The 14,912-nt window shown below is 47.8% G+C and overlaps 2 protein-coding genes across 2 annotated transcripts in view; one reads left to right on the forward strand and one right to left on the reverse strand.

Moving 5' to 3' along the window:
• Positions 1-14,912, reverse strand: part of LOC311504239 (microfibril-associated glycoprotein 4-like) — a gene marked incomplete at its 5' end in the record, with an annotated part of 417,732 nt that overhangs the window by 163,502 nt on the left and 239,318 nt on the right. The gene's annotated exons all lie outside the window — the stretch shown is intronic.
• ankfn1a (ankyrin repeat and fibronectin type III domain containing 1a) overlaps positions 1-14,912 on the forward strand; it is a 74,569-nt gene that overhangs the window by 53,355 nt on the left and 6,302 nt on the right. Inside the window, exons 10-21 of the mRNA XM_084567521.1 lie at positions 2,965-3,078; positions 3,554-3,651; positions 5,112-5,202; positions 7,668-7,775; positions 9,526-9,625; positions 9,725-9,857; positions 10,100-10,216; positions 10,631-10,846; positions 11,003-11,169; positions 11,630-11,801; positions 11,925-12,093; positions 12,789-12,955. Of these exons, the coding sequence (XP_084423647.1) occupies positions 2,965-3,078; positions 3,554-3,651; positions 5,112-5,202; positions 7,668-7,775; positions 9,526-9,625; positions 9,725-9,857; positions 10,100-10,216; positions 10,631-10,846; positions 11,003-11,169; positions 11,630-11,801; positions 11,925-12,093; positions 12,789-12,955 (1,652 nt within the window). The remainder of the gene's footprint in view (positions 1-2,964; positions 3,079-3,553; positions 3,652-5,111; positions 5,203-7,667; positions 7,776-9,525; positions 9,626-9,724; positions 9,858-10,099; positions 10,217-10,630; positions 10,847-11,002; positions 11,170-11,629; positions 11,802-11,924; positions 12,094-12,788; positions 12,956-14,912) is intronic.

Genomic DNA, 14,912 nt, shown 5'->3' on the forward strand with positions numbered 1-14,912 from the left:
CACGCCCGTCAGTCACACGACCACACAGTCACCTATAGACACCAGCACGCCCGTCAGTCACACGACCACACAGTCACCTATAGACACCATCACGTCCGTCAGTCACATGACCACGTAGTCACCTATAGACACCAGCACGCCCGTCAGTCACACGACCACACAGTCACCTATAGACACCAGCGCGCCCGTCAGTCACGCGACCACACAGTCACCTATAGACACCATCACGTCCGTCAGTCACGCGACCACACAGTCACCTATAGACACCATCACGCCCGTCAGTCACACGACCACACAGTCACCTATAGACACCAGCACGCCCGTCAGTCACACGACCACACAGTCACCTATAGACACCATCACGCCCGTCAGTCACACGACCACACAGTCACCTATAGACACCAGCACGCCCGTCAGTCACACGACCACACAGTCACCTATAGACACCAGCACGCCCGTCAGTCACACGACCACACAGTCACCTATAGACACCATCACGTCCGTCAGTCACATGACCACGTAGTCACCTATAGACACCAGCACGCCCGTCAGTCACACGACCACACAGTCACCTATAGACACCAGCGCGCCCGTCAGTCACGCGACCACACAGTCACCTATAGACACCATCACGTCCGTCAGTCACGCGACCACACAGTCACCTATAGACACCATCACGTCCGTCAGTCACACGACCACACAGTCACCTATAGACACCAGCACGCCCGTCAGTCACACGACCACACAGTCACCTATAGACACCATCACGTCCGTCAGTCACATGACCACACAGTCACCTATAGACACCATCACGTCCGTCAGTCACACGACCACACAGTCACCTATAGACACCAGCACGCCCGTCAGTCACACGACCACACAGTCACCTATAGACACCATCGCGTCCGTCAGTCACACGACCACACAGTCACCTATAGACACCATCGCGCCCGTCAGTCACACGACCACACAGTCACCTATAGACACCATCGCGTCTGTCAGTCACACGACCACACAGTCACCTATAGACACCATCGCGCCCGTCAGTCACACGACCACACAGTCACCTATAGACACCATCGTGCCCGTCAGTCACATGACCACACAGTCACCTATAGACACCATCGCGCCCGTCAGTCACACGACCACACAGTCACCTATAGACACCATCGTGCCCGTCAGTCACACGACCACACAGTCACCTATAGACACCATCGCGTCTGTCAGTCACACGACCACACAGTCACCTATAGACACCATCACGTCCGTCAGTCACATGACCACGTAGTCACCTATAGACACCAGCACGCCCGTCAGTCACACGACCACACAGTCACCTATAGACACCAGCACGCCCGTCAGTCACACGACCACACAGTCACCTATAGACACCAGCACGCCCGTCAGTCACACGACCACACAGTCACCTATAGACACCATCACGTCCGTCAGTCACATGACCACGTAGTCACCTATAGACACCAGCGCGCCCGTCAGTCACACGACCACACAGTCACCTATAGACACCAGCGCGCCCGTCAGTCACGCGACCACACAGTCACCTATAGACACCATCACGTCCGTCAGTCACGCGACCACACAGTCACCTATAGACACCATCACGTCCGTCAGTCACACGACCACACAGTCACCTATAGACACCAGCACGCCCGTCAGTCACACGACCACACAGTCACCTATAGACACCAGCACGCCCGTCAGTCACACGACCACACAGTCACCTATAGACACCATCACGTCCGTCAGTCACGCGACCACACAGTCACCTATAGACACCATCACGTCCGTCAGTCACACGACCACACAGTCACCTATAGACACCAGCACGCCCGTCAGTCACACGACCACACAGTCACCTATAGACACCATCACGTCCGTCAGTCACATGACCACACAGTCACCTATAGACACCATCACGTCCGTCAGTCACACGACCACACAGTCACCTATAGACACCAGCACGCCCGTCAGTCACACGACCACACAGTCACCTATAGACACCATCGCGTCCGTCAGTCACACGACCACACAGTCACCTATAGACACCATCGCGCCCGTCAGTCACACGACCACACAGTCACCTATAGACACCATCGCGTCTGTCAGTCACACGACCACACAGTCACCTATAGACACCATCGCGCCCGTCAGTCACACGACCACACAGTCACCTATAGACACCATCGTGCCCGTCAGTCACATGACCACACAGTCACCTATAGACACCATCGCGCCCGTCAGTCACACGACCACACAGTCACCTATAGACACCATCGTGCCCGTCAGTCACACGACCACACAGTCACCTATAGACACCATCGCGTCTGTCAGTCACACGACCACACAGTCACCTATAGACACCGTCGCGCCCGTCAGTCACACGACCACACAGTCACCTATAGACACCGTCGTGCCCGTCAGTCACATGACCACACAGTCACCTATAGACACCGTCGCGCCCGTCAGTCACACGACCACACAGTCACCTATAGACACCATCGCGCCCGTCAGTCACACGACCACACAGTCACCTATAGACACCATCACGTCCGTCAGTCACACGACCACACAGTCACCTATAGACACCATCACGTCCGTCAGTCACATGACCACACAGTCACCTATAGACACCGTCGCGCCCGTCAGTCACACGACCACACAGTCACCTATAGACACCAGCGCGCCCGTCAGTCACGCGACCACACAGTCACCTATAGACACAGTCACCTATAGACACCAGCGCGCCCGTCAGTCACACGACCACACAGTCACCTATAGAACTAGAGCATGGTTCTGTGAGGAGATGTTATCTGACCAGAACCATGTGACTCCACAGTTATGAATGAATCTGATTCATTATGTAAATTAGATTAGATTAATTAATCAGAGACAGCTGCAGCTCATTACCTACCTCTCTCTCTCTCTCTCTCTGCCCCTGCTCAGGTGCCCCGGAGGCCCCGTCCATGGTCCGTCTGAGCGTGAGCAGTAGCACCACGTTGACCGTCACCTTCCAGGAGCCTCAGTGTCTCAACTCCACCGTGGTGACAAAGTTCAGAGGTCAGATTATATATATTATATATAATCTGATAAAAATGATTTATTATATTTATAAAGTTATACATTAATATAATATAGTATCTGAGGGGACAGTAAGAACTTTAGACATTCATCTAATTATACAGGATTCTGTTCATCCTTGCTTCCTTGCTTCCTTCCTTCCTTCCTTCCTTCCTTCCTTGCTTCCTCCCTTCCTTCCTTCATCCTACCATCCTTTCCTCCCTTTCTTCCTTCCATCATTGGTAGTACTATTGATATTATCAGTTATTTATTGATGTTCCATCTGTTAATCTGAGAGAATAGCAGGACACATGAAGTGCTGGTCAGACACAGCTGGAGGCTAAAGACTCTGATACAGGAGGATTATTGATCTGTAATGAAAAGTGATAGTAAACCTGTGTGTATCTGTGTGTATCTGTGTGTGTCTGTGTGTATCTGTGTGTATCTGTGTGTATCTGTGTGTTGTTGTGTGTAGTGGAGTGGAGCTGCCTGAAGGATTTCTCGCTGCTCACTGGAGAGATGGTGCTGGATAATCTTCAGAGCCTCAAATGCACCATCAGCGGCCTCACCACGGTAACCACAGCATCCTTCCTCCTCTCCTCTTCCTCAGCTCACAGAAACATAAACATGATGTACCTTCACTTCACTGTGTTTAAAGAACACAGTGAGAGCATACAGTTCTACAGTCTCCATGATGATTCATCTACAGGACGGAGGTGACTCAGTCTCTGCACTGACTCTCTGACATGTTGAACAGTCTTTCCTGTAACTTTTATGTTTTTGTTGAGTGGCATCGTTGGTGTTTGAGGAGTGTTGAGTTTAGTGGAATCAGGTTGTTCCGTCCTGTTTGCCATTTAGAGAAGCAGCCGACATTCACCAACGTCCACGTCGGCCCTGAAGGTGGAAATACGGAGCCGAGGATGTTACACTGATTTACTGACTGAATTTATGAAGTCAAGGCCGAGACACATTTAAATATGACGGGCTGACAGCCAGGGGCCACAGGGGCCACAGGGGTCACAGGGATCACAGGGATCACAGGGATCACAGGGGCCACAGGGGCCACAGGGGTCAGGGTAACCTCGATTTTAGCGTCAGAGTTTGAGTTGAATCTGGTCCAGTAGAAAGAACTGTGTCATATTTTCTATATTTTTTACCGTATCAGGTTAAAATTCTGATTTAAATGAATCATTTAAATCAGCAGCTTCAACGTGACGCTGCCTTCCTCTCCCTCTGCCGGCCATCTTGTTTGAATAACCTTTATTGACGTGTTCAGCCTCAGCTTCATATTAAGACATGTAACACAACTTTAAAGGCTAGCCCTACTAGCATGCTAGCTGACAGACAACAACTGGAGGTCTGAGAAAAAAAATTCCACTCCTAAATTTAAATTTTAGATTGTCTTGTGACAGGAAGATTATCAGATGAATTGTAATGTAAAGATTCACTGATACACCTGTAGGACATGATTCTTCATCAGCTATGCACCACATGGTGATCGGCCTGACAGAATCTGAGTCCTGAGCCTGAATGACATACTTCATCATTTCCCTCCCTCTAGTGGTCTAATGGTGGTACTACAGATAATAAACACAACACAGTCATCTTGTAGTGAAAGTTAGCTTAGCATTGATATGTAGCATGCCTTGGTGACTGGTTTCCCTGGGGAGTTCCATGTGTGAACAACATGGAGGAAATCTGAATCTTCTTCTGGATTGTATAATGATCTCAATGGTAGAATGTGATGATGTCCAGGAGAAATAAAATGTCCAGAGGTTGAATTGTGTGTACGTTGCCTCCTGTAGTGGAATCAGGAGGATTTTGTAGCCAGATTCACTTTCAAGAGGTAAGAACCCAACGTGGAACACTTTGGGTTCTTTGGTTCTCCACATGTCCAGATGGAGAGTGGGCCTGGTTCTATTGTTACTATACATCAGCTAATAAAATCATCTTCCTTCATCTTCATACATGTTTGAGTGAGTCAGCACCAGAGTCTGGAGTTCTTCATGGACCCTCTTTTCTTTATATTTCAGGGTCGGCTCTACTACGTCCGGGTGTCGGCCTATAACATGAAGGGCTGGGGTCCGCCCGCCTCCTCCCTCCCTCCATCAGCTGCTCCGTCCAGTAAGTCGACTCTGAACTGAACGCGTTGTTTCAGTGTTTCCACCTGATTGTTTATGTGCGTCTGATTAAACTTCTCCTGGAAACGTCACTCAACCACCGATGGTTCCTTTGAGCTCCGTACTATTGTGTTGTTTAGTTTGCTTGTTATAAATCCTCTGGTTCAGCTCCTCTATGATGTGTTGAGACTAACACTGTAGAAACAATAGTGTGGTGTCTCTGACTTCATAAGTGTTGGTCTGTTTCCCCCTAACAGACGCTAGTTCAGTCATTGTGTGCTGAAAACTGTTTTCACTGAAAGGAGCACACCAACTAAACATTTGTCTTTTAGTAAAAATAAAACATATTTATTCCTTGTCAACAACAATCCAAACTTTCTGAAGACGTTTTCCAGAACCAGAAGTCTTCTAATCAGAATCCGGTCCCAGCAGAGAGACTCCAGATTAACCTTCCTCCACTAAGTAAATGCTGGAGGCGTTAGGAGTTAATGATAACTGATCAGTGTGAAGCAGAGAGACGGTTGGTTTCCTGTGGTCAGCTGTGAATCATGTTCTGCTCCCAGGTTCTCTCTGGGAACATTTGTTCAGTCTCTCCGTCACGACTCCCTTTCTCTCTGAACATTCAAGTGATTCGGCCTTGAGCCGTCAGAGTGTGTTGCTCCGGTTTGTGTCAGACTCACACATTTATCTGAGTGTGGTAGTGTGTGTTTGTCTGTGTGGAGTGTGTGTTTGTGTGTGTTTGTGTGTGTGCATATGTCAGCAGTGGAGGACAGAGAGTGTGTGGGAGTATTTTATATACCCTGAGTAAAAGTATGACTACACCTCTGAGAGGCAGGAATTATTAAACATGCAGCAAGACTGAGTTACTCTCTCAGTAGAGCTGAGATGTTCCCACATTAGAAGGCTTCATGTTATCTATAGATGTATATATACATTATACACATTATATATATATATATATATATATATATATATATATATATATATATATATATAAAATGTATATATGTAATGACCTGCAACTGGTTTATCACTGTTCCTCTCCCCGAGTTTATTGTGCTCTTCCTAACCTCCCAGCTAACAGTAGCTCTTTCTAGCCTCCCAGCTAACAGTAGCTCTTCCTAGTCTCTCAGCTAACAGTAGCTCTTTCTAGCCTCCTAGCTAACAGTAGCTCTTCCTATCCTCTCAGCTAACAGTAGCTCTTTCTAGCCTCCTAGCTAACAGTAGCTCTTTCTAGCCTCTCAGCTAACAGCAGCTCTTTCTAGCCTCCTAGCTAACAGTAGCTCTTCCTATCCTCCTAGCTAACAGTAGCTCTTTCTAGCCTCCCAGCTAACAGTAGCTCTTTCTAGCCTCTCAGCTAACAGTAGCTCTTTCTAGCCTCCCAGCTAACAGTAGCTCTTCCTATCCTCCTAGCTAACAGTAGCTCTTCCTATCCTCCTAGCTAACAGTAGCTCTTCCTATCCTCCTAGCTAACAGTAGCTCTTCCTATCCTCCCAGCTAACAGTAGCTCTTTCTAGCCTCCCAGCTAACAGTAGCTCTTCCTAGCCTCCCAGCTAACAGTAGCTCTTCCTATCCTCCCAGCTAACAGTAGCTCTTCCTATCCTCCCAGCTAACAGTAGCTCTTCCTATCCTCCCAGCTAACAGTAGCTCTTCCTATCCTCCCAGCTAACAGTAGCTCTTTCTAGCCTCCCAGCTAACAGTAGCTCTTCCTATCCTCCCAGCTAACAGTAGCTCGCCTCCCAGCTAACAGTAGCTCTTCCTATCCTCCCAGCTAACAGTAGCTCTTCCTAGCCTCCCAGCTAACAGTAGCTCTTCCTAGCCTCCCAGCTAACAGTAGCGCTTCCTATCCTCCCAGCTAACAGTAGCTCTTTCTAGCCTCCCAGCTAACAGTAGCTCTTCCTAGCCTCCTAGCTAACAGTAGCTCTTCCTATCCTCCCAGCTAACAGTAGCTCTTCCTAGCCTCCCAGCTAACAGTAGCTCTTCCTAGCCTCCTAGCTAACAGTAGCTCTTCCTATCCTCCTAGCTAACAGTAGCTCTTCCTATCCTCCCAGCTAACAGTAGCTCTTCCTAGCCTCCCAGCTAACAGTAGCTCTTCCTAGCCTCCTAGCTAACAGTAGCTCTTCCTATCCTCCCAGCTAACAGTAGCTCTTTCTAGCCTCCCAGCTAACAGTAGCTCTTCCTATCCTCCTAGCTAACAGTAGCTCTTCCTATCCTCCCAGCTAACAGTAGCTCTTCCTAGCCTCCTAGCTAACAGTAGCTCTTCCTAGCCTCCTAGCTAACAGTAGCTCTTCCTAGCCTCCCAGCTAACAGTAGCGCTTCCTAGCCTCCCAGGCTAACAGTAGCTCTACTTAGCCTCCCAGGCTAACAGTAGCTCTACTTAGCCTCCCAGGCTAACAGTAGCTCTTCCTAGCTTCCTGGCCTCATTATTAACTATAACTCACCTGAAGTGTCCTCTGCTCATTGGTCCAGACTGGAGGGAGAGCGACGGCCGGGAGCCCAGGAGGCGGGGCCACATCGAGGCCATGGAGCGTCTGCTGCAACAGGTCCGAGCGACGCACACACACTACTGCTGTGGAGGTGAGTGTGGAAAGGCTGTGTGTGCTAGCATGCTAGCATGCTACGGCTCAGTCTGTCCATTATAAACACTGTTGCATCGTGGGTATTGTAGGCAGCAGGTTTTTGTTTAATCACGACTGAGTTTAATAAAGTAAACTTTCTGGTTCAAATGAATCTTGATTCATAAAATCTTCTGGTTATAAACAACGAGATTAGTCGACGAGATCAAGACTGAAAGCTGCTTGGATTTAAAAAGTCTGAGGACAGAAGAGCTGGACGAAAGAAAAGACACATGAAAGATGAGACAGAGGTTTGTCCCCTCTGGAACCAATGAGGACGGTAGATTCAGTTTGAAGTCAGATAGTTTAGAAACTGAAACATCTCTGAATGAATCGATATCGAGTCCAAGAAACTAAAGCAAGTGACGCCTCTGGTCTCTTCCTGTGTCGACGAACCTTTAAGTTCATCACATATAGACATACTGCCACCTACAGGCACAGAGGGGAACAGCTCCAGTCAAAAGATCAAAACTGGACAAAAAGTCAATGAAGAAAACTAGAATATGATTTATCTTCTTTGTTTTTTATCTCTTTGTGAAGCTGCTGTTTGTTTTCTGGTGGTAATCTCAGTCTTTTCAGAGTCTCACAGTAACGATCACATTTCATCAGACTGACACAACCTGACGACGTCCAGCTACCGACTCTGAAACACTCGTCTGTTTCAGCAGCAGGTTGAAGCTCTGAAGCGTCTGCAGCTCTGGAGGTTAACGGACTCTGACAAGTGGATAATGTGACGAGAGCTCAGCGGCCTCCAGAGCAGCGCCAGGCGTCACTCTCAATAAATAAAGACATGAGTTTGACTGAAAACATTAATGAGGCGACCACCTTTCCATCAGAGCTGGAGGCTTCAGGTCTCATGTGACTTTACATTTATTATCTGTTGTTACAGCTTAGATAGCAGAAATAAATCAGAGTGAATGTGACGGAGCACAGACGACGCTGGAGTCGTAGGAAGAAAGTAAATAAACGGATAAAAACACAGAAACAGCTGGAACGAAGACTTTAAAGAGTAATAATCTGAACAGTGGGTTTTATATGATCTGGATTTAGAGACATCATGCTCCGGGTCGTCTGTAGCCGAGCCGTCGGCCAGAACCAACATGTTGTTGAGCTCCTGTTGGCTCCAGGTCTGCCGTCTGTTTACAGGCCGGTAATTATGTGACGCTTAATTAGCCGGAGTAAAAAGAGGCGCTGCGGTCTGGAGATTGGCATCGCTGAGCGGCCGGTCGGTCGGTCGGCCGGAGGACGGCCGGAGGCAGCGACAGTGAGAGATAAGACCGAGTCAGACTGGCAGCCTGGGAGAGTCATTGAACCAATGCACCGGTCTGATCAGAGACCTGGATCCAGATTTAAAGACAAGAAACTTTACGATGGACTCACAGAGAATGATCAGATTCAGATTCACCAACAGACATTAAAACAAGAAGATGATGGAGTAGACTTCTCCTTCTTCTTCTTCTCCTTCTTCTTCTTCTTCTTCTTCTTCTCCAACGTTCCGACGCTACAAGGACATGGTTTTAGTTTACTGTTACTAAACATCAGGCTGGGAGGAAGCCTGATAACGATCGAGATTTCTTTCGATCAATGATTCATTTATCCGTCATCGTTTCATCCAAACAGTTTCATAATAAACGTATTATATATATATATGTATATGTAAATATACATATATATATATAAATATATAATAACTGTCAGTTTCTCGTCTCCAGACACGTCCAAGCTGCAGAACCCCAGCAGGAAGCAGTCGGTCTCCAGGAGCCTCAAACACCTCTTCAACTCCTCCAACAAGTTTGTGAAAACACTGAAAAGGTTTGTTCTGGAGATGATTGTGTTTTTACTTCCTGTTGTCTTTGAGCCGTAAGAAATGACCGTGACACAACTTCCTGGACTGTACCATCCTGTGTGCAGGGGGATCTACCTGGCAGCTGTGTTCTACCATAAGGACAGTTTACTGGTGACGGCGGAGGACCAGATCCCCATCGTGGAGGTGGACGACTCCTACAGCAGCTCCCTCATGCAGGATTTCCTCTGGTTCACCAAGGTAACACACGTGTGACTTCAGACGAGTTCATTTCAAAGTAAAAGCTCCTGAAAACAGATGTTCAATAAAAAAACAGCAGCTTTAAATTTTGATGAGATTCTGTTTCTTTTTTTATTGTCTAAGTTAGCTTGTTTAGGCCAACATTGTTTAGTTTAGGCTAATGTTAGCTGGTTTAGATAAAACCAGGCGTCAGTTTAACAGTTGTATCTGCGCGGCTGATTTTGTGTTTTGTGTCTCTGCAGCTGTCCTGTATGTGGGAGGACGTCCGGTGGCTGAGACAGAGCATGTCGGTGTCCATGTCGTCGTCCTCCACGCTGCAGGCCAGACACAAGATGCTGACGGCGGCCGGTCAGCTGCAGGTCGGTCAACCGATCAGCGTTAATGAACGTGTGCAGCGGCTAGAACGACTTTTAACCTGCAAAGCTTTCCAGTGATGTAAAGCTGGAGCTAACCAGCTAGCCTCGGCTAACAGAGAAAACACACAAACAGACTTTTTATGTCTGTCATCGTGTCAGAATTTCTTCTTCTGTCTCAATATTTCATCAAACCTATAAACTACTGATCTTCTGTCCTTTAGAGTCTATCCACATGATTCTACATCAACTATGCACCACATGGTGACTTGACTGATAGAATCTGAGCCCTGGTCTTAAGTTTCGTACGTGGTCCTTTGCCTCCACCTGGTGGGCTCATGGTGGTACTGCAGATAACAGTCTTAGCTTGTTTTGTGATTACGTTTTATTGTCACTATAATCGACCCGCTCCTCCTGCAGAACCTCCTGGGGACTCACAACCTGGGTCGGGTCCACTACGAGCCCATCAAGGATCGCCACGGCAACGTGCTGCTGGTGACGATCCGCGACACCGAGAGCCAACACTCACTGTTCAGCGGGAAGTGGATGCAGGTGACCAAGCTCCAGAGCCAGAGGAAGTCCCTGTCCACGCCTGAGGAGCCCTACGCCCTCGACATCCTCATCATCACCATACAGGTGAGGAAGAGCGGGAAAGATATGCTGGACCAATGTGGGCGGGGCTTAATGTGGTGATGGATAGAGGAGTAACAGTGGTCATACACGTCGTCTGACTAGTTTAAATGTCTCTGATTGGTTGGAGGTGACTCTGATCTAGTCTCCCGGTCTCTTCAGGACATCCTGGCGTACCAGCGGCGTAGCGCCCACCGTCTGGCCCCGGGCCTCTACCTGGGCTACCTGAAGCTGAGCAGCTCCGTGGACCAGATCAGAGTCCTGGTGTCGCAGCGAACCCCCAACATGCTTTGCCACTCACGGATACGAGACAACGCCAACGTGTCCAGGTACAAACCAGGCCGAACCCGAAGGCCTCAGCGCTGATAACAAAACCTCAAGGATGAAGCGTCTGAATGGGATGAAAGAGAGTCGTGACAGAGAGGCAGCTATTGTTGTCGTCTGGAGGAGCTCAGAGGAGGAGGGAGAGCTTTCACTGGTCTCTGCCGTCTTTCATCCTGTCTGACTAAAACATGTCCAGATCTAACAACCATGTCTTCAGGGTCACAGAGGATTTAACTGATAACTGGAACACAAACTAGTTTATTTGTCACATGTAGTTAAACACAGGATTATTTTATATAAGGCCATATATATATATATATAAGGTTGTAGAAGAAATTACATGAGATAATATAAGAATATATATATATAGGCCGCCAGTTAAACTCCTCTTCCACAGATCAGCCCTGTAGAGGAGCCGGTCTTAATGTGACCCAGGACTCATTGTGTGTTCACGCTCCTGATCAGGGAGGAGTGGGACTGGATCCAGACGCTGTCGGCCGCTGGAGAAAAGGAGCGCAGTGGGGAGGACAGTGAGGAGGCGGAGCCCCGGGCAGAAAGCCACGCCCCTTTACTGTACTACGAGCTGCAGACGGCGATCAAGTCCCTGCTGAAGCTCATGAACCTACCTCTGCACCAGGTACGCAGCCTGGCCTTCAGTTCCTCGTAGTCCACCTTTAGATATGGGTTTGTTCATTTCGAGGATGTCTCCATCTTTGTAGTTACCGTGGTTACAGCTGACTCTGTCTCTGTGTTGGTGCAGGCCCGTCACTTCCGTCTCTACAGTCAGGAGGTGGTGGAGCTCGGCCACGGCGTCTCCTTCCTGCTGCTGCTGCCGGCGGCCGACGATGTTTGCTCCGCCCCCGGACAGTCCAACCCTTACACCCCTCTGTCAGGGTTCCTCCACCTCCCCCTGCAGATGTTTGAACTGGGTAACAACACGCTCACGGTCTCAGAGAAATAAACTCAAGTATTTGTTCCATCCTGATTCTAGTGTCTGTCGTCCAGGAGCTTGGTCACTTTCTGTTAGCCTCCTAGCTAAGCTAACAAGTCAACGGGTGGCGAATCTTACTGCCGCTGCTGTAGTTGTCAGGTGGGGGCCCCTTCAAACAGTTTCCCTGAAGGATTAATAAAGTATCCTGATTGTCATTAGGGAGGTCTCCTACTGTCGTTGACACCTTTAGTAGTTTGTATAATCGATCTCAGAGGACGTCTGAAGCAGCCGATCGTTCTCTCGGACGTTTGGAAAAGCTCCAGGGTTTTATTGTGGAGGCGGGGGACAGACGGAGCTGTGTTGCTGCAGACACACACCTACGTCTGCTGGGAGAGGCACTAAATCAGGCTGCAGGCTCCAGCGGGACGGCCTCTCCGCCGACCCCCAAACACACAAGAATGTGTCAATAACACCATCACACACTGCACAATACGCTCCCTTTGTACACACTCAGCTCCTCCACTGCTGCCGCTGACGACTGAAAACAGGATTTATGGACATGGGGACAGTTTTTTAAAAACCTAAGAACTAATTTATACATGAATCATTTTATTTATTTCAGTTTAATGATCCACAAACACACGGTTAATTAAAAACACTTTGGATTCTCTCTCTCTCTCTCTCTCTCTTCAGTCCACTTCTGCTCCTACAAAGAGAAGTTCATCAGTCTGTACTGCCGCTTGTCCTCCGTCCTGGACCTGGACGCCCTCATTACCCAGCAGGCATTGCGGGAGGCCATCACCGACAGCGAGGTGGCCACGGCCAAGCAGAGACACCAGCTCATCCTGGACTACATCCAGGTGAGACTGTCACCAGATGATCGTACCTCAAAGCCTCCATGTGACACGGTTACCATGGTTACAGGTGTTATTATGGTCTGCGTTGAGGTTGATGAACAGATTCCCTCTGCTCTGTAGCGCTACAACAGACGGACTCTCCTCAGCGAACCCAGTTATGTTTATGTGTTGACGGTAGCTGCTACTAGACAACTATTCACCACATGGTGACTTGACTGATAGAGTCTGAGCCCTTTGCCTCAATGTCATGGGGAGTTCCATGTGTGAACAACATGGAGGAAATCTCCATCTTCTTCTGGATTGTATAATGATCCCAATGGTAGAATGTGATGATGTCCAGGAGAAATAAAATGTCCAAAGGTTGAATTGTGTGTACGTTGCCTCCTGCAGTGGAATCAGGAGGATTTTGTAGCCAGATTCACTTTCAAGAGGTAAAAACCCAATGTGGAACACTTTGGGTTCTTTGGTTCTCCACATGTCCAGATGGAGAGTGGGCCTGGTTCTATTGTTACTAGAACCTTTGTGGTATTTCTCTAAACTCTTGGTCCAGTTCTAGTCAAGGGGTTGCTGAATGAGTTCACTGCTACTATGACCTGACGTTGACGCTGTTTCCGTCCTCTGGTCGTCCTCTGTCTCGGTCACTCGTTGTGTCCTCTGGTGTCTCTGTAGAGACATAACCAGGAGACCTGGAGACGTCTGGTTGCTGTTTTATGGAAACACGTTGAACTAACCATGAAATACTCAAGGAAGATTCCTCTAATCGCTGTGGCAATGATTCCTGAAATTAAAACATTCTTAGAAGAAATAAAAACACGAGCAGTTCTTAAAAACCAATCTCATGTTCAGTAGAAACGTTTATTAAAGAGTTTGAGTCTCAGCTGTTAAACAGCTTCAGACTGAACCAGAGGTTTCTGAGGGGAGACTGAGACCGACCATGAAACCACACCACTAACCCTGGTCTGTCAGACCTGAAGACACTCAGAGAGAAAGAACAACAACAGTCAGAGAGTGTGTTCTTGTTTTTATTAAGATGTCGTGGAAAAGCCTGAATACTGACGACCTGGAAACCTTCATGACGTCAACCATTGGTTCATGAGACAATCACCTCATTAAGCCCCGCCCACATGATCTGATTGGTTCAGCAGATCATTGTTTGACCAGAATCAGTTCCCAACAGAGAGACTCCAGATAAAGTTTCCTCCAGAAATAACTTGTAGACGGAGACGTTCCTGTTGACGTCCAGGTTAAATCTGTCTACAGCTGTTGTCCTTTACTTCTGTCTCTGGTGTGGACGATTCTTACATGTTAGCTTTAGCCTTTCATCCCAGAGGTAGCAGGAGATCATGTAAGAATCTAATTCATATTTAAGACCTTTTACAGACCTCTGATCTCAGATGGTTTAAAAGTGAAAAATATGAATCTCTCAAAACCAAACTGGAGTTAAAGCGTCAGAGGTTTAATAATCGTGTGGTTTAACGACAGCAGAGTTAAATATAAACTGATGACAATTAGACAAAATAGAAAATGAACTGATATATATAATGTTCTGTGTCCAGCTAACTCCCCAGAGGATTAGCTCACAGAGCTAGCATAGCATAAGCTAGCATAGCATTCAGGCCATCCACAGATCTTAGTGATAGTTAAACTTTGACACTGATTTAAACCAAACCTTTTTCTTTCTGTCCATCAATAAATAAATGAATCGTTCTGAGAGACAACGACTTTGTGGACAGAAGCTCCTCTGACTTCCTGGTTTGTGTTTGAACCAGTGTTAGGAGACGGCTGCTCTGTGTTTATTCATTCATTCAGTTTGAGGAGGTTTTATTCTGACAGATAATTAAACCTGTAGACGACCTGGACCAGTCAGCGATCAGTGACATTGATCTATTACATCTCTTCCCTTCTTCTGTTTTTCTGGTTCATTCCACCTCTGGGAGATTAAATAAGAGACCACAGTGAG

Source organism: Chelon labrosus (assembly GCF_963514085.1).
Source record: "Chelon labrosus genome assembly, chromosome: 19".
In the NCBI taxonomy this organism is placed as follows: Eukaryota; Metazoa; Chordata; class Actinopteri; order Mugiliformes; family Mugilidae; genus Chelon; species Chelon labrosus.